The 20,711-nt window shown below is 35.5% G+C and overlaps 1 protein-coding gene across 4 annotated transcripts in view; it reads left to right on the forward strand.

Moving 5' to 3' along the window:
• LOC106872305 (endosome/lysosome-associated apoptosis and autophagy regulator family member 2) overlaps positions 1 to 20,711 on the forward strand; it is a 134,333-nt gene that overhangs the window by 53,546 nt on the left and 60,076 nt on the right. For all 4 annotated transcript variants that reach the window (XM_052966396.2, XM_052966394.2, XM_089349118.1 and 1 more), the window contains exons 4-6: positions 11,707 to 11,854; positions 17,254 to 17,343; positions 19,263 to 19,377. In XM_052966396.2, the coding sequence (XP_052822356.1) occupies positions 11,707 to 11,854; positions 17,254 to 17,343; positions 19,263 to 19,377 (353 nt within the window). The remainder of the gene's footprint in view (positions 1 to 11,706; positions 11,855 to 17,253; positions 17,344 to 19,262; positions 19,378 to 20,711) is intronic.

Raw genomic sequence — 20,711 nt, forward strand, 5'->3', positions numbered from 1 at the left:
TACTCACTACAGTAGAATTTTATGTATGTATATAAGACTATATGTATCTGTAGATACCTATGTGTGTATAAATTGGATATGTGTATATGTGTGTTGAAAGAGAGAGAATGGTGAAATACCACTCTTTTAGATAATTGTTAGGCTAATGGTAGGTGATTGTGCATATTTAATTACGTTGGACGTATGTTGTTTAATTTGGAGGAAACTCTGACTATATAGGTTAAATGTTTGATATCACAGAACCTGTATGTTTATAGAGGCCATTTGTTGACTTAATCATTAGAAATAACTTGGAGAATTTTGTTTGCTGTATTTAAGTTCATACTTGTAGTAATTTTGTTTGTAGGTTATTTAGTATAGTTATTAGGTACTGTTCTGATGTCTTATTTAAATTTGTTATCCATTTAGGTTTCAGAATCTTGGTGTTGGTGACAATATGATGATGTAATTAACATGTTAGTTAAACAGTGCATGATGGACCACTTCCTTTGTCTCCCACATTTTCAGTATCATCCCTTACCACCCTATTTTACACTGAATGTTTCTATCCCCCCACTTCACCTCTACTTTTCCCCTGTACGTATTCTCATTCTGCTAATGGTAGCCTTATTGCCTCAGTTCATCACCTACTATTTCCAATCCTATGTACTTCTGACCTTGTCCCTAGCACTGTACATCTCATACACTACCCACACTTTATATTTGCTACCTTCTAGTGCCCTCACGTCCCCCTCCCATCGAACTGATGTTCACCATTGACCTGCCTCCATCCCTGTTCACCATTCACTGCATTCACCTCCATCTCCATCTCTATCCATCTGCCACTTTCACACTCATGCAAACTTACTACTCATTCATCCTCTCCAGTTCCTAGGGCTACTTTTCTTATTTTCACCTTCTTGTAACTTGAGGATGCACCACTTCACAACCATCTATACTCTTTTTACTCAGCTATAAGACATCTGTTTCTTTCCCTCTATCATACTTTAACCTGTTGTCGCCTGACATAAAGCCACCTCTCTCAGTACTACCCCTCCTTCAGTTGAGGTGCCTAGGTTCGCGAGTTACCTAATGACTTCACTAGAACTGATGCCACACAAAGAGCACCCAGTATACTCTGCAAAGTGGTTGGTGTTAAGAAAGATATATGCCTGTAGAAACTATGTCAAAGCAGACACTGGAATTTGGCAGTGTCCTCTGGATTGCTGGCTCCTATCAAACCGTCCAATCCATGCCAGCGTAGAAAATGATTTAACAATGATGATGATAATTATGAAAAGACACTAAAGAACTATATTGAACAGTGCAATTTATGTAAACTTGAATATTGTTTTATTAAGTAAACACAAAACAATGATGGTTTATGACAAATGATGGTGTAACATGTTTAAAAATTGTGCAGAAAATATGAATATGTAGACATCATCACCATTATCATCATTGTGGTCGTTTAACATCCGCTTTCCATGCTGGCATGGGTTGGATGATTTGACATGGAGCTGGCCAGCCTTCTATTGTCTGTTGTGGCATGATTTCTATGACTGGAGGCCCTTCCTAACACTAACCATCTAACAGAGTGTACTGGGTGCATTTTATGTGCCACTGATGTGGGTGTGTTTACACAGCACCAGCACAGAACTTTTTTTATGTGGCACTGGCACTTGAAAGGACAGGCGTGTATGTGGGACATAAAATTAAATTATACTAAGTGGTTTAAACTAGATATTAATTCTTGATTATATTCAGAAAATGTTTATATTATTTAATCTGTGTATCAGCAACAAGAAAATTGTAGAGAGAAAGAAAAGTTTGGAAATCATCATCATCATCACCACATTCATTTAACGTTTGTTTTCCATGCTGGCATGGCTTGGATGGCTTGATAGGAACTGGTAAGGCCTGGGGCAGCACTAGGTTTCATCATCTGTTTTGGCTTGATTTCTATGGCTAGGTGCCCTTCCTAATGCTAACCACTCCATGCTTTTTATGTGGAACCAGCACCCACACCAATGCTTTTTACATGACACCTAACCTTGCTTTTAGGATCTCAATTCTGTTGCGGTGGTTGGATCTTCTCAAGTACTGCAATGTACCACATATTTCGGTCCCTTGTCAAAGTTCAGCATTTTGAGATCAGCCTTCAGACTTTATCCCATATCTTCCTGGGTCTCCCTCTTCTACAACTTCCCCCTTCCTTAAGTGATCAGCACTTCTTTATGCAACTGTCCTCATCCATTCTCAAATATTTTTCATATAGGCACAAGTCCAGAATCTATAATCTAGGGTTGTCATGGACAAACAAGCTATGGCCTGCAGGAACACCTGGTGAAAAATTACCTTGAATTTCATTAGTAATGTGGCCCACCTGACAATGAGCTTTGTCGTATGGACCACTTCTTGAAAAAGGTTGCCCTGCCTGATCCAAGAGATACCTGTGTGTGATTTAGTTCTGCTTAGAGGAGCTGTTGTGTACTAATTTCTTCATGATCTTGATAGTGAAATACTTTGGTCTAATAGCAAGAAGTCTAAGATAATTGGTGGTAGTAGACTGTTCATGGCCACCTTCTACTTGTTTTGCTGGCCTTTGCAGTTCACCTTAACCCTGATTGCAACAGCAAAAGAGACTTTTAGTGTTTTGCTGGGAGGCCAACTTTAGTCTCCTGCAACTAAGGAGTGATTTGATCTCCTATTGCATATTGACTACACGGTCCCCATCTGTACTCAAGAGAAAGGAATTATTTTACCACTGCTAAACTTTTCTGACACTTCATTGTTTAACAATACTATGTCATCTTTTATAGCACAGTTCCTGCCATTGCAAGCATTTGAACCTGCTTTGAACTTAATGGGGTTGTTTATTTCACCTTCACTTTTTCCACTGTGGATATGTATGTAGTGTGTGTGTGTGTGTGTGTGTGTGTGTGTGTGTGTGTGTGTGTGTGTGTGTGTGTGTGTGTGCATGTATTTATGTATCTATCACTCTGTATGTAAATATGCAAGGTATGCATATGTACACATGTGAATGTAGACATGTATGCATGTATACGTATGCATATATGCTTGTCTATATGTGTGTGTATGTATGCATGTATTATGTCTGTATGTGCGTGTGTCTGTATGTGTGTATGTAGGTACCAATCAAAAGTGGTGGTTTGGAAAAGAAAAAGACTTGCATTTGTTGATAACTGCTAGTCATCTTCAAAAAAATCTTGCTCAGGCCTGTGCATGTATTTGCAGATGCATGGTTAATCTTGACCAATGGAGGCTCTATAAATGTATAGTTCTTATACATTCCATTCCTATCTTTACTTCAAAATGTCTTGTGAGTTAATGAGGGATTCACTATATGGTTGCTCAGTCCACTAGAAATAGCCAAATCTCCTAGTAAGGCTGTACTGCACCCCAGGCTATTCTAAGACAATTTCAGCAGTATATGTTTTTCTGTGAGAAGAGGTTGCTAACCCCTCACTTAATACTTCCCTGTTTCTGGAGAAAGGGACATGTCAAGTGATCTCCTGATCCTTCTCATGGGGTAATGTAGTTCGATCAGAGAGAGCAAGAGAGAGAGAGAAGAAAAATCAATTCCAGTTAATTATTTATTTTGAAAGGAAGAAAGATAAATTTGACCTTTGTGGGATTAAAACTCAGAACATAGAGAGTCAGAATACATGCTGCAAAGTGTTCTCTCCAAAGCTTTAATGACTCTTTGAGTTCACCAACTTATATGTAATACTCCCAAGCATGAGCTACAAACTTTCACCTCCCCTCTCTACCTACTGTTGGTATAATAAATACCAGTTACATACTGTATCACCGTCTCTCAGCTTAGCACTAAGTATATGCCTTGAGGAAATAGTATTTTTCTATTTTTACAATTGCAGCTGCTACTACTGTTGTTACTTCCATGACACCAATTATTGTTGCTACCACTACATCTAGAACTTGTGTATAGTAGATTAACAGCCTGCATTTACTGCATACTACACCACATAATGTTGATGCTGCCACAAGTCCAATGTTTAATGACATCAGAGCTATGTGCCAGCTACCTCGTGGAATACTGAGTGTCAACTAACATCATTACCTATTTAGCAGCAATGGTATATGTATATATGTGTGTGTGTGTGTGTGTAGGGGGGAACTTCTTATTCTGAATACAAGAGAGAAGGGTAGGGAAGGCAGGTGTGGAAGAATTCTTTTCTCTTAGATCTCTTTCCAAAATGGTACCTAAAATGTTGGCATTGTTGCACACTTAAAGGAATTTCACTTGCCATCATAGAATGGATGGTAGTTTACTCAACAGGCTGTTCCAAGCTAAGACCTACATAGCATAAAAGATAAAAGACATCTTTCTTCAGGGTCTTTATCAACTGAACCTTTTTGTTTTGCATTTAAAGTTTAGGCATGACACTATTTAGGTGTGTGTTCCAGTTTGTTGCAGATTTTATACCTCTCTCTTTCTCTCTCTCCCTCTCCTCTCTCTCTTACTCTCTCTTCTGTTACTCTTCCTCTCTTACTCCATCTTTTTCACTCTTTCTACCCCACCTCTGTGTGTGTGTGTGTGCTTGTGTGTGTGCTTGTGTGTGTCAGTCACTTTGCACTCACATAGTTTTGGGTTCAGTCCCACTACACATCACCTTAGCCACACCCCAGGCTAACCAAGGCCTTGAGAGTGAATTTGTAGATAGAAACTGTATAGAAGCCTGCTGTATTATATGTATATATGTATGTGTCTCTATTTGTGTTTGTTGTCCTCAGCACTTGAAAACTAGTGTTCGTTTGTTTATATCCCTGTATTTTAATGGTTTGTCAAAAGAGATTGATAAAATGAGCCCAAGACCTAAAGAATAAATTCTGGAGTGGATTTATTTGACTAAACCTTTGAAGGCAGTGCCCCAGCATGGCTGCAGTCCAGTGAATGGAACAAGTAAAAGATAAGGTTTCTCAATGACATGGTTTGGAGTTTAGTTGTATTGTGTGGCACCTTGAGAAATTGTCATCTATTATAGCTGTAGGCCAACCAAAACCTTGTAAGTTGATTTCCAAGGCTGTTGTGTGTGTGTGTGTGTGTGTGTGTGTGTGTGTTTCTTGATATCGTGTGACTGTTATAAATGAATGTCATTCATTACCAATATTCTTGGAAAACATGTCTGGCCATGGGGAAATATTATCTTGCTTGGAAATAGAATTGGTGACAGGAAGGGCAGCCAGGCATAGAAAATCTGCCTCAATAAACTCCATCCAACCATGCAAACATGGAAAAGTGGATGTTAAAATGACATTGCCTGTGCTGGTGCCACATAAAAAGCACTCAGTACATTCTAAGGGGTGGTTTGTGCTTGGTAGGGCACCCAGCTGTAAAATCCATGCCAAAACAGACACAGTGGCCTGGTGTTATCTTCTACCTGGCTAGCTCCTGTCAAGCCATCCAACCCATGCCAGCATAGCAGGCAAATGTTAAATAATAATGATGGTATATATATATATAGGAAAATGAAAAAAAAGGCTGAATGCTAAACTGGGAGCATATTTTAATAAAGATTTCTAACCGGTTTTCATTGCGAAAGCAAATTATCAAGGATGAGAATGAAAATGTTTTTTGCAAAGAAGTACAAAATGAAGAAAATAATATATAAAAAAAATAATATATAAAAAAAATAAATATACCCATACATTATATTGTCTTTGAGCTTTTGAAGTTCACTAGTAGTTCATGTATATAATGGTAGGAAAAATAAGGATGCATGAGAGTTGAGAGTTTTGTTAGGTTTAAAAAAAGGGTTAAAAGTTTGTGTTAAGCAGGAAATGTGGTGTCAAAACAAGAAGTGTGTGTAAGGGGAGACAAATGTTTTTAGTTGGAGTTATGAACTCTTTTTCAACACAAACTGCTTGTTGAAAAAGAGTTCATAACTCCAACTAAAAACATTTGTCTCCCCTTACACACACTTCCTGTTTTGACACCACATTTCCTGCTTAACACAAACTTTTAACCCATTTTTTAAACCTAACAAAACTCTCAACTCTCATGCATCCTTATTTTTCCTATCATTATATACATGAACTACTATTGAACTTCAAAAGCTCAAAGACAATATAATGTATGGGTATATTTATTTTTTTTATATATTATTTTTTTTTATATATTATTTTCTTCATTTTGTACTTCTTTGTAAAAAACATTTTCATTCTCCTTCTTCTTGATAATTTGCTTTCGCAATGAAAACCGGTTAAAAATCTTTATTAAAATATGCTCCCAGTTTAGCATTCTGCCTTTTTTTTTCATTTTCCTATTATTTCTCCACGTGCGGTTAACACAACCCCACTATTTACTGACTTATATATATGCACACAAACCACTGTTCTTTAAATATCTCATATAGATCTCACATACATATATACACATACCAAATGAAAATGCATTTGGCAGTGTTAACAGAACAATAGAAGACATGGATTAGTTCAAAGTTAAACTGAATTACATTAAACAACAGTACTATTTAGCTATCTTAGAAAATAGTACATAACATTTGAAATATTATGTATTCCAAATGTTTTATGTACATAACATTTGTACATAACATTTGAAATATTGAAGGTTTAAACAGGAAATGTACATAACATTTGAAATATAGAAGGTTTAAACAGGAAATATTGGTGTTAAACCATAGCAAATCATGGGATGAGTCAATACCAGATAGCATTTCTTAATTTAATTTAGTTGTTTTGGATGCAAATTAGACTTACTTCCTCCTCCACAAAAATGGATCGGTTTGAGCCAATGTAGTGAATCAGTGTGATTAGCTTAGATGTGGTACAAATTGAATATTCTATGGCACCTGAGCTGCTGTCTCTGTGTTCAAATTTCCACAATAGGGTTTACTTTTAATTTTTGATTCCACTGTGGGCCATAAAAGAAATTTAATAATATGTTGTAAAGAAGGGGCTCATGTTTAGCTCACATTTCATGGTTTTAAGATGATGAGAAATAAATCCTTCCCTGGATAGGACACTAATTTATCAGATAATCTCAGATGATTTGGCAAAGTGTACTGAGGTAATGTTGGCAGCAAGACAAAGTGTATTAATGCCAAGCTGTGTTAATAATTTTTCCATGTTAATGGAAAAAATATTAAATTTTTAAAGGTAAGTAAATTGGCTTAACTCCCAAGTATATCTGATACTTATTTTATCAACTTCAGAAAAACATAGTGGGTGAGTTAACTATGACAGTATTTAAAATGAGTGAAACAAAAATATTTAGTACTGCAAGACATTTTGTTCAGCTCTATTTTTTTACCAGTAATACTTACTTCCGAAAATATATTATAATATTTCTTCCAGTAATATTAACTTTCTAAAGTATATTATAATATGTCTCACATTAGTACACAAGGCCAATAGGAGGCAAACTTATCAAATAACTTCATTATATTGATTCCAGAATGAAGAAAGGCAAAATTGTTCTTGGCACGATTTGAACTCAGACTGTAAGAATCTGTAACTAGTTACTGCATTCATTTGGTCTGGCACTGTACTGTTTCTGAACCTTCACTGGCTTAGAATAAATGATAATGGGAATACTGTTAACACTAACATTCAACATTTGGAAAATATTCCATACAATTGATAATTCTGATTTCACCAATGTTGTTGATGAAGCTCTAAGCAAATAAAGAATAATTTATTTTTTATGAAATCTTATAAAGTAGGAAAAAAGATTCTGTCTTGTAAAGATATGCATTATCTTTGTATCATCTTATTGATTTCATTGTTAGTTTTGAATATAAAAACTAAAGATAGCACTGGTATAGCTACAGACTTTTGCTGTGTAATTACTACTATTACTTTTAGCGTCATTGAACCACTAATTGGATTTCTACTAAATCTACCAGCTATAAATTCTATGCAGTTCTTGGTGTCATCAAACTGCTGTCAGACATACTGTCTAGTCTTATTGCTAGATCAATATATTACTATGTTTAAAGATTGGCAGTTTTTGTGTGTATATTATAAATACAGTGATGTGGCCATCATTAATACACTGTTCTCTCCTTCTTCTTACCTCATTGTATTCTATGTTAAATATATTGTTCGAAATCAACAAAAGAAATGGATGCAACAAGTTATTCTGAAGATAGATTTCTTGCTGGAGTTAATAAAATGTCTCTTAACCACACTTATCAACTTATTTCTACCTTTATATTGATTTACTTCAAAGTCTGTTTTGGAAGAGAAAGATAAAGCAAGTGAATGAATCTTTTATGAAAAGCAGAAGTTCTGGTGGTATTTAAAAGTTGGAATCAAGAAAGATGAATTACTCTACTGTCTTGGTTGTCTCCACTGCCTTGATTCTATTCAAATATATGATGGATTCATAGACTGGGAAAAAAAGTTCAGGTCAATGCTATGCAAAGAATGTTTGTAGACATGTTTGACTGGTGCTCTGCATTGTAGTTTAATGAAATATTGATGGTCTAGCTTTCTAACACTCACCTCAAAATATTGTCCTGGATTTAATAAATTTTATTTGGAACATAAATCCTTAATAATCCATATTTTCTGAATTATACTTAGACTACAGCAAATTAATTTACTGCTGATAGAGAAAAATTAAAATGTTTCTCTACAAGCTACAACAATCCATAATGCTGGTGCTTAACTCTAGATGACTCCAGTCCTTGATATTATGCCAAGTTAGATACATATCTTTAAAACTCAAGGATATATTATTATATTGCTTACCTAGAAATACATGAAAATGTATGAAATGCATATTAACATATAAGCTGTGTGTATAAGTAGTCAGATATGCCATATTGTCATAATATTGATATATTGGTTCACAGATTATGACTGTATTTTAATAGAATTTGAAAATGATGTGTTACTATTGAAATATTGTGCCATGAGACAGAATCCCTGGTAAAATGTGTACTCTGTATTTTGAATTTCTCTGGTTAAAGGTTATCAGTGAGTTACAAATTGTCACTTATCTGTTCATGTATACATCATCTCTAAACCATGCAACTGTTCGAAATTAAATCTTAGATGAATGAAAATTCTAAAGCTTACATTTCATGATTTAACTGAATATTTTTGCTATTTTATAATTCCACTATTTTGCAAATTTATATACTGAAAATTTTCAACAGATTTTGCTTTGTTTTGGCATGACCTCAGCCAAAATAAAGCAACAAACTAAATGAAAATGTTAATAGTAAAATGCCTTGTCTGTTAGCATTCAGTTTAATTTGTATGTGCAGTTCAGAGAGGGATCAATTTTTTTTTAGTTCTATTTACCTTCATAATGAATTTAGCTGATTAGTGAATCTGAATTTGTAGCTCTTTCTAATTCAAAATTTGTGGGTAGTTCTATCATTAGCCTTTGCATTTTGTCCAACAGGTGATAAGTGAATATACCCCAATCGCTGTAATATTATAATCAGCTTCATTTGAAATATTGTACGAAAATGTTCCTGTGGTTTTTAAGGTTTTGCTTAAGAGGCCTCAGATATGCATACCGATTTGCAAGCAGAACACTTTCGTTGGTAAATGCCCTGAGTTATGGTGGACCACACGAAAGACGAGCCATAAGAAACTGATTGTTTGGACCTCACAAAATGGCAGCCTCGAGTAGTAAAAGAAAACTGTTCGTTTGGCAGTTAAGTCATAAAAAAAACCCATCTAGAACGTAAAAAAGGTAGCTTAGTCATGGGACGATTCTTCTTGGAAGGACAGTCTTTGAATTATGCTTCATCCACTGATGGCTGAAGAGAGAAGTCATCGTATGATTTGTGATGGCAGATGTAGAAGAATCCAACATAGAGTCTGCCAAGTATTCTGTGGTGTTGTAGAAACTTGCAGTGAAGTGCTGAAGTGGTTCGTCTCCAATGAAGAACGTGGGAGATTAAATACTTTAAAATATAAAATTGTTTTGGTAGTTTCTGCAAAGTATTGTAAAATACCAGTTGCTTTTTTTTTTTTTTTATATAGCTCTTGATTCACAGAACTTATCAACAATGCTGATTCTGTTATATTAAGGAATATGCAATAGAGACTTTTATATGTGCTTGTAGAGTGTCTTAGTGGACAACTTGGAACTTGTAAACTTGTAAAAGATTCAGCCCACATGTTTCATGGCATCTGTTTGACCCTTTACCATTCAGATGACTGTATCAGATGTAACATTTATTCACATTGTTTGAATTAATCATGCATTACTTATAGCTTTGAAATTTCAATGATGTTATTGTATATTATTAGGATGACATTATAGGGTAGGTGTGAGAAGTGTGATCTAGCCAGTTGGAACATAAAACAGGTTGAGTATTTGGGCAGGATATGGTCAGTTTAAATTACTAATGGGTTAAAATAGACTTAATCTGTTGTCCAGTTTACCACCACCATCTGGCTGTTAAGCACTTTGAGTTGAGTTACACTCTGTTAAGAGCATTTGGGCAAGATTTCCTGTTTGATAGTAACTTCCTCCCACTAGTCACCAAGGCCTTGAAAAAGCCAATAGGCATTGCCTTTCTCCTCTGACTCAACTATTAAGTAAAAAAAAAAATAAATAAAAATAAAAACAAAACAAGTAGTTTAGCTTTTTTTTACCCTAATGTTGATTAACTAACATCTGGTTGTCTTGTAGGATACCAAAAATAAGTAGCATACTATTTTGGATATGGCACAGACATAGCTGTGTGATAAAAAGTTTGCTTCCCAACTACATGGTCTTGGGTTGAGTCCCAGTGTGTGGGACTCTACTATAGCCCTGAGCTGATTAAAGCCTTGTGAGTGGATTTGATAGACTGAAGGTGAGAGAGGCTTGTTGTGTACATATATATGTGTGAGTGTGTGTTTATACCTCCTTATCTTAACATCGCATCATAGTTTTAAATGAGTGTGACAGTAATACTAGTAATGTCATTCATTTCTAACATTCTGTATGAACATATCTGGCTATAGAGAAATATTTATCTAACTTGGAAAGAAAACTGAGGGTAGGTGACGGGAAAGGCATCTGTCTGTAGAAAATTTGCCTCAATAAACTTCATCCAGTTCATGCAGGCAAAGAAAAGTGGATGTTTAAACATTGTTGATAATGATGATAATCATTTCTGACAATTTCTTTCTCCTAGGTAACAGAAATGTGGTAGCCTTTCAGTAAAATCATTATCATCATCATTTAATGTCTGTTTTCCATGCTGGCATGAGTTGGATGGTTTGACAAGAGTTAGCAAGCTGGAGAGCTGCACCAGGTTCCAGTCTGATTTGGTTTGGTTTCTACGGCTGGCTGCCCCTCCTAACGCTAACCACTTTACGGTGTGTACTAGGTGCTTTTAACGTGGCACTGACATGTCCACCATTATGTGACACTGTGCTTTTCACATGACACACCAGCACAGGACTCTTGCAGGCCAATCCTCTTCACTGGGGGATGCAACTTTAACACTTCAGCTGGGGAGTACAACAAGGTGCCAGGTATCTTGGTCCTTTGTCACTTTGTGTGAAAGATTCAGCATTGTAAAGTCATCCTTCAGTACTTTGTCCTGTGTTGTGAATGTGTCTTAGTGGCTACTGCACTATCAAAAATAGCTTCTTGGTGTTTTGAATTTGTTACTTGGTTTTTCTAATGTCCATTATAAATGTTTGAAATATTGTTATATTTATTTATTTATCAATTTTTTTTTTATATTTTGTTTATAGTTCTGGATGGATCCCTAAAGGAAACTTCATTGCTGCTTATCCCAAAGACTGTGCTACATCCCTAGTTTACACAGTCAATTTGGTGAAACCTGGATCTGTAACATTTGAATATCAGTTTTCTGAATCAGCTTCTTTGCTTCAGTTTCTGGTAGGTTTATAATTCTACTGAATTTAATATTTTTTTCCTGAAAGCAATATGGTTGTTATTGTGAAATTTACTGATAAGTGTAGTTATTGAAGGTCCTTAACAGGACTAACAATTACTCCTTTGTTAAAAAGAAAATTTGAATCCATACCTCAGCTATAAGATTTCCGAAGTGCAGCAAGTGAACAAGAGATTCTTAAATAGGACCTTAGACCATTGGATTTGATTTTTCTAGAAACAATTTGTGATGTGCCTCTTTCTAATTTTGGTAAGTTACCAAGGCAAATACAGTTGTAATGCTTGCAGTAAGATATAAGCTCACTGTGTGGCACCTAGGGATAGTGTTTTCTACTATAGCCCCAGACTGACCAATGCCTTGTGAATACATTTCATTGATGGAAACTTTGTGGAAGCCTGTCCTATATATATATATATATATATATATATATATATATATATATATATATATTATATATATATATGTGTGTGTGTTTGTCTTCACCTCACTGCTTGACAACAGGTGTTGGTTTGTTTATGTCCTCATAATTTAGCTTTTTGGCACATGAGACTCATAGAATATGTACTAGATTCTAAAAATAAGTAGTGATCAATTTGTTTGACTAAAACCTTCAAAGCGGTGCCCCAGCATGGCTACAGTCCAATAACGGAAATAAGTAAAAGATAAACGATTGGTTTATATTGTAGTTTATTTACTATATTAGTTTATGAAGTAAATTGAGCTAGATGTATAAAACGGCTAACTTATCATTTAAAGGCTGCATAAATTGTATGCTTGTAGCAAATTGTTCCTGGTGAAAACACTTAAATTTTGTTGGTTTAACCTGCTTAGCTGTAAGTATGTACCATAGAGTGGTAACAACAGCAGTAGACTACAACTGGAAAGTGTTTCATTAGCTAGCAGCAAATTCAGAACTCAGAATTTCTCATGGGGTACTACAGGAGAGATAAATATTATCGCTTATTTTATTTATTCAAGATGTCCCAAAGACAGCACTTAAACCTATGGGTCTAAGATACTCTCTTTTTAGACCTATTGATCTAAAAAGAATTTGAATTAAAACATAAAGTAGAGATAGGTTGGTTGTAGTAATTTATCCCCAGATAAATCATGATTGAATAGACACACAATCAAAGATACTCCAACTTTGGGCATCCTGTTTCATTTTAAGACAATGTATCCAGGGACACATTATCCAATGTGTCCTTCCTTTTTAAAATTGTAAGGTATGAATTAGAGATTTGGCTGTCATTTCTAATTACCAGGTCAAATATGCAACCGTATAAAATTTTCTTGTTGGCTTGATAGTAAAATGAAAAAAAGTCTGTGACTCATACTTTATATTGTTAATGTTTTATAATTCTTATAAGAAAATAACAGGCTATTCAAAATATTCATTATTTGAACACTAGTTTGGTTAGAGGTCTATTTTTTTTCCATTCAAAACTAACACAAATATAAGTGTGGTGTGTAAGTGTGGAAATATACTTATATTTGTCAATGTAGCCATTTTAGGATACTTACTGAAGTTGATATTGCCTTTTGCCCTCCTGGGAGCCCACATATAACCCTTTGATAAAGAGTTTATCTGAAACATTGGACTTCTTTTTTCTTTTTCCTTTCTTTTGGTGTACAGTTCACTGTGTACAACTTTGTTAATTATTTTTGTGTTTACTCTTTGTCCATTTGTCTACTTGTTGTCACCCCTCCCATTGTTCAACTGTCTGTCTCTTATTCCTCTCATTCTATTAGCGCATTTTTTACTGGAGTAAATAAAGTACCAGTCGAGTACTGGGATGCAATAAATTGACTGCACCTTCCTCACCAAATTTGTGGCCTTGTACTTCATGTAGAAAAGTTGTTTTTTAAGAGTTTCACATTACTGCATTACCAAACGACTCCCTATGTTTCTGAAGTGTATAGAAAGCATTGTATCTTAGAAATATAGCATGACTTTTGTATGTTATATCTGCTTTGACCTGTGAAAATTGTTTTATTGTTCCTGGTGTTATTTCAGTGTTTTATATGTTTGCTGTGTAGACTGTGCTATGTCTGTTGTGATATTTCATTGGATAATGAAAAATTTGTTTTCTTCATCTGTGGTAGGAGTTGTACAGAATATGTACTCCGTGAGTTATACTGTTGAAGTGAATGTCTCTTATTTATGATGTGGTGTGTCTGAATTCTTGTTGGCACTGTTTACAACTTTTCTCATTGGTATTGTTATTCTTTTATCATCCTCACCTATGTTCAAAGGTGGAGTTGTTTCTATCCTCTTATTTGAAATTTCTTCTCTGCCTAAGTTTGTTTCCTTGATATATTGACTTTTGGATGTTCAAACTAAAAATCAACAGTAGCAGTTTCATTAGTTTCAGAGGGCCTGGCAAGTTCATAAAGCACTTCCTTTCTCTGCACTTAGCCATAAAACTTCCATTAATTTTTTAAATAGCAGTAAAGGGAGGTTATATGGACCATTACTGGGCCCCTGACACTGATTTGGAGATGGGGCTGGGGTGGGTTGGGAGGAAGGTATTCTTTAATCCAGAGACCTGGTCCAAATGCTTGCAATAGAGTGGGGCCATGTGGGGCAGGCCTTGGCAGGATTTGAAATCTGAATGCAAATACTGTAAGACATCCTGTCTGATGCTTTAATGTTTTCATTAGTTCACTGCCTCAGAGGTGCAATGGCCCAGTGGTTAGGGCAGCGGACTCGCGGTCATAGGTTCGCGGTTTCGATTCCCAGACTGGGTGTTGTGAGTGTTTATTGAGCGAAAACACCTAAAACTCCACGAGGCTCCGGCAGGGGATGGTGGCGAACCCTGCTGTACTCTTCCACCACAAGTTTGTCTTACTTTCTGTTTCTGTTGTACCTGTATTTCAAAGGGGCAACCTTTTCACACTGTGTCACGCTGAATATCCCTGAGAACTACGTTAAGGGTACACGTGTCTGTGGAGTGCTCAGCCACTTGCACGTTAATTTCACGAGCAGGCTGTTCCGTTGATTGGATCAACTGGAACCCTCGACGTCGTAAATGACGGAGTGCCAACAACAACAGTTCACTGCCCTAGACAAGTACCATATTTATTGACCCCAGAAAAATGAAAGGTTTTTAAACTTAGATCACAAAGCACTGGAATATATACCACAATGTATTTTGTCCAACACCATAAAAGTTTAACTCTTTAGCATTCAGATTACACGGTCAAATGCAATGCTTCTCTATTTCCATTGTTTTGAATTAATCATGCATTATTTCAGTTTCAAGATTTCAATGAGATGATTGTTTATTCTTAGAATGACATTGTAGGGTAGGTATGAGAGGCTGGATCTGGTCAGTTTGCATATAAAACAGGTAGAATATTTGGGCCAGATTTGGCTTGTTTAAATGCTAAAGAGTTAATAGCATAATTATATAATTTGGTATGTATTAATAATTTGTATGGCTGTTATGTTCTTCCAAATTAGGATGTAATTCACTTCAAATTGTATCTGTTTACCATAATAATAAATTGAAGGCTATTATTTTCTTGACTATTTAATTTTCGAGTGAATATTTATGATTATAATTGTTTCCATTAATTTGATTTTCAATAGTCATTGTATGCTTTATATATAACTAGCAGAGATACCTGGCCTTGCTCGGAATTAAAATGGCATAGTTTTTTTTATTGTTTTACTTGTTTCAGTCATGTGACTGCAGCCATGCTGGAGCACTGCCTTTGGTCAAAAAAATCGACCACAGGATATATTCTTTGTAAGCCTGGTACTTATTCTATCAGTGTTTTTTGCCGAACTGTTAAGTTATGGGAATGTAAACACAGCAACATGGGTTGTTGAGCAATAGTGAGGGGTACAGACAGACAGACACACACACACACACATATATATATATATATATACACATATTTATATACACACATATATATATACATATATATATACATATATGGGGGTACAAACAGACAGACAGACAGACACACACACACACACACACACACACACACACACACATATATATACACATATATACATACATATATATATATATATATATATATATATATATATATATATATGCACATATATACATACATACGAGCAGGATCACTGCCAGAGCAGTGGTCTCGCTTCCGTTCCGGTGGCACGTAAAAAGCACCATTTGAGCATGGCCATTGCCAGTACTGCTGGACTGGCCCTCGTGCTGGTGACACGTAAAAAGCTCCCACTACACTCTTGGAGTGGTTGGCATTAGGAAGGGCATCCAGCTGTAGAAACTCTGCCAGATCAGATTGGAGTCTGGTGTAGCCATCGGGTTTGCCAGTCCCCAGTCAAATAGTCCAACCCATGCTAGCATGGAAAGCGGACGTTAAATGATGGTGATGATGATGATGATACATACATAAATATGCATATATATATATATATATATATATATATATATGCAGTAAACGAAGTATAAGGATTTCGGTCCTCACCTCTTATGTCTATAAATACATATTGAAAGTAATAGAAATGAAACTGATTTATATATAGATACATAATGACAGTAATTGAAATTGGAACCATATAATAGTGAAAGTATTAATAGAGATATTATTGTTTCATTTTTGACGTGTAATGCGGAAACAGTGTAAGAGATGGGTGATTGCTCTGGGCTCGCATTAGGCAAGAAGTTGAAAATTTTTCTGGCCCATGACACTGCATAGACCCTAAGTGAGGCATTTGTAAAATTTGAATGAAATCCATTGGGTAGTTCTTGAGTTCAGTTTTATATATAGAGATTATATAAAAATTATGATCTTAACATTAAAAGATTTGTGTGTTTGACATTAAAAGTGGTAAGTAGCTTGCTCACCAACCACATGGTTCCGGGTTCAGTCCCACTGCGTGGCAGCTTGGGCAAGTGTCTTTTTCTATAGCCTCGGGCCGACCAAAGCCTTGTGAGTGGATTTGGTAGACGGAAACTGAAAGAAGCCCGTCGTATATATGTGTATTTGTATATATGTATGTGCGTTTGTGTATCTGTGTTTGTCCCCCCAACATCGCTTGACAACCGATGCTGGTGTGTTTACGTCCCCGTAACTTAGCGGTTCGGCAAAAAGAGACCGATAGAATAAGTACTAGGCTTACAAAGAATAAGTCCTGGGGTCGATTTGCTCGACTAAAGGCAGTGCTCCAGCATGGCCGCAGTCAAATGACTGAAGCCAGTAAAAGAGTAAAAGAGAGTGTATGTTGACCTTGTTGAAGCACTGTTGCTGAAAGATAGGTGGAGTAAATGTGGAAAGATGTTGTCCTTGTGAACATAAAGCATATAAAGTTGCACATTTCTTGACATTTCAGTGTATATTTATGATAAAATATGAATTAATTCATTTTCTCTAGATTCAAAACAGTCAATGTCAAAATCTTGTCAGGGATCAACCAAATCAATATCCTCCTGCGACAGAGAAGGGCCAGTGGAGTATTGTAACAGTAAGTTCCAGTTTGGTTTTATCAGGGATATGAAAGAGTGAACCAGCAAGGTATTTAAACTACAATAACATTAGTAGCTGAAGGCTTAAGATACATACATACATACATCAGTCTGGATAAGCTTGGATTTTCAGAAAAAAGAAATCGACCAACTGATTTGCACATTACAAATACAGTCTGTAAGCAGAACTGTAAAACTAGCAAGACCTTTCTCCGGTTTAGAATGTGACATTGTTTTGGTTATCTACATTCCAAAAACAGAAAAGATCGTCATCATACATACATACATATATATATATATATATATATATATATAGGTAAAGTAAATGTTAGAGGTAATACTTGATAATTGTAAGCACCTGTGTATGCCAGATCGTGGCCGGGGTGAAAGAATAAATTAAAAACGTAAAAATAAAAACAGAACACAAAGGATTCCGCGGTACACGTGTTTCAAGCTTTATAGTCGTTGCATCATTATTGGTATATAATTGATAGACAGGATGGTATAAAGCTATCTTCAGCTGCAAATATATTCTTTCCCAAGTATTATATATTTGCGGCTGAAGATATCTTTATACCATCCTGTCTATCAATTATATACCAATATAATGATGCAACGACTATAAAGCTTGAAACACGTGTACCGCGGAATCCTTTGTGTTCTGTTTTTATTTTTACGTTTTTAATTTATATATATATATATATGTGTGTGTATGTGTGTCTACTCTCACATATGTACTCTCACATATGTACTCTCACATTTGTACAGTAAAGGTTGGCAACAGAAAGAACATCTGGTTGTAGAATAAAGCCTCAAGAATACATATTACTGAGGTATGGTTTTAAGCTGGATGCCTTTCCTGTTGCTAGATCTTATCTATTGTGGTTTTGATTTCTGGACCGGGTGATATGTTGTGTTCTTGAGTAAAACACTTCATTTCACATTGCTCCAGTCCACTCAGCTGGCAAACATGAGTAATTCTGTGATGGACTGGCGTCCTGTCCAGGTGGGGAATTTATGTCCTGGAAACCAGGAAACCAGCTCTTATGAGTCAGCATGACTCGAGAAGGTAACCTAACCTCTCTCACTATAACTTGATATTAATCCCTTTATCTTATTTCTTACATTCTCTCTTATTCTACAGCATCTACACTGTTATTCTCTCCACAACCACACTCTCGTAACTATAAATTCATTCTTCTCATCAGACTCTCATCTCTCTTGTCATCTTGCTTAGAATCATCAGATTCTTCCCTCTGTTGTAGGGAGCCTCTTAGGTTCTTTAGTCCTGCAGATTGCAAGGCCATTTCACTGGTGCTGATGCCATGAAAAAGTACTGAGTATATTCTGTAAAATGGTTGGCATTAGGAAGAGAATCCACCTGCAGAAATCATAAAACAGAGATATTGGGGCATGACATGGTCTTCTGATGATTCTTGTCAAACCATCCAGCTCATGCCAACATTGAAAGTGGATATAAAATGATGATGATACATACATATATACATATGTATGTATGTATGTATGTGTGTGTGTGTGTGTGTATGCGTGTATGTATGCACATGCATTTATACATACACACATGCGTGTGTGCGCACACACACACAGATGTACAAAGGCGGCGAGCTGGCAGAAACGTTAGCACACCGGGCGAAATGCTTAGCGGTATTTCGTCTGAGTTCAAATTCTGCCAAGGTCAACTTTGCCTTTCATCCTTTCGGGGTCGATTAAATAAGTACCAGTTACGCATTGGGGTCAATATAATCGACTTAATCCGTTTGTCTGTCCTTGTTTGTCCCCTCTGTGTGTAGCCCCTTGTGGGTAGTAAAGAAATAACACAGATGTACAAACATTATTTTTTTAAATATAACTCCAGCTGAAATGGTAAAAGTTTTTTTTTATTGTTTTTGTCTTTTAGTTACATTTGGAATCTGGCATGAATGTCCTCTTTTGGAAAGCTTTTAGTTTGCCATCAAATGAGAATGACGAAACTGTAATGAGACCAGTTCTAATAAGGAAGATTCAAGTGGAAGGTGAACACATTTTCATTCATGTATTTAAACCAATTGTATGTACTGTAAGGTCATATTTCATCACTTATTGAACCCCCAGTTTCTGATATCTGGTAGCAAGTTGACATTAGAGTAAAGTTAATTCTCATTTATAGTAGGTTTCGTTTTCTTAAATCCTGTTGATCAGTATTCCTCATAAGTAGGGAGGCCTCTGATGATTAAAATGGTAGAAAAATTGTTGTTTAATAAAGTTAAGGTGATTTCCAATTTTTTTTTTTTACTCCTCAAGCACTATAGTAAAGAAAGAAAGAAAAATCATAAATTGCAAAATCTGCTTTGTCATCTGATTAAAAAACAGAAAAAAAAGATTGATTGGTTACATTGGTTACCAAAATATTTTACTGATATTTTAGTAGGCCCTAGGCCTGATACTTGTCTGTTTGAGAACCATTGCACTTGATATATCCCTCACCTTCATCCCTCATGTCAGACCACATGTTAAATAGTTTACTCATCACTTGATCCTCCTGGTCTTAGCATTTCCTTTAGTGAAGTCTGCTCTGTTGCAAGCATTCAAGAGCTAGGTGTTTGGTCTGAGTATATCTTTCTTTTTACCTTCCACCTGTCATTAAAGGCTAAACCAGTGGTTTTCAACCATTTTCTCCCTATGGACCTATTTAGTTCCTATTTTACTCAGGTGCACCCTCATAGCCATTTGATGTTTAAAAGATTCTATTATATTTTTATATTTTAATATTAAAAAATTGTATGAATAAATTGTTAAAATACTTTGTGTATTGTAAAAGTATAAGCAATTTATTGCTTTTGATAGAAAACTATTATATGGACCCACATGAGCCATATAGACCCCAGTTGAGATCCACTGGCCTTAAACCCTTACATGTACTGTGAAGTATGACTTGTATCCAAAGTTCAAGTTCAGTAGTAAGTCCCACATTCTACTCTTATATGCATTGTAGTACAAATGTGGGACATAAAACCAAAGGATAGGCCAGTATGCAGAATACAACCTATTTTATATATACCTTATATATATATATATATATATATATAAAATCGGAAATCTGCAATGGCTCCATAACTACTGTCTCAGCTATAACCTTGGAGCCCTAGTAATCTGTTATAGCACTCTAATCGTTTAGATCACTTGTAAACTAAGCCCCCATAATTTGTGTCTATCTATCTATATATATAAAGATGAGAATGTGTGTATATATGTATGTATGCATATATATATGTATGTATGTATGCATATATATGTATGTATGCATATATATATGTATGTATGCATATATATATGTATGTATGCATATATATATATGTATGTATGCATA

Source organism: Octopus bimaculoides, chromosome 3 (genome assembly GCF_046866305.1).
Source record: "Octopus bimaculoides isolate indiv1 chromosome 3, ASM4686630v1, whole genome shotgun sequence".
NCBI classification, from domain to species: Eukaryota; Metazoa; Mollusca; class Cephalopoda; order Octopoda; family Octopodidae; genus Octopus; species Octopus bimaculoides.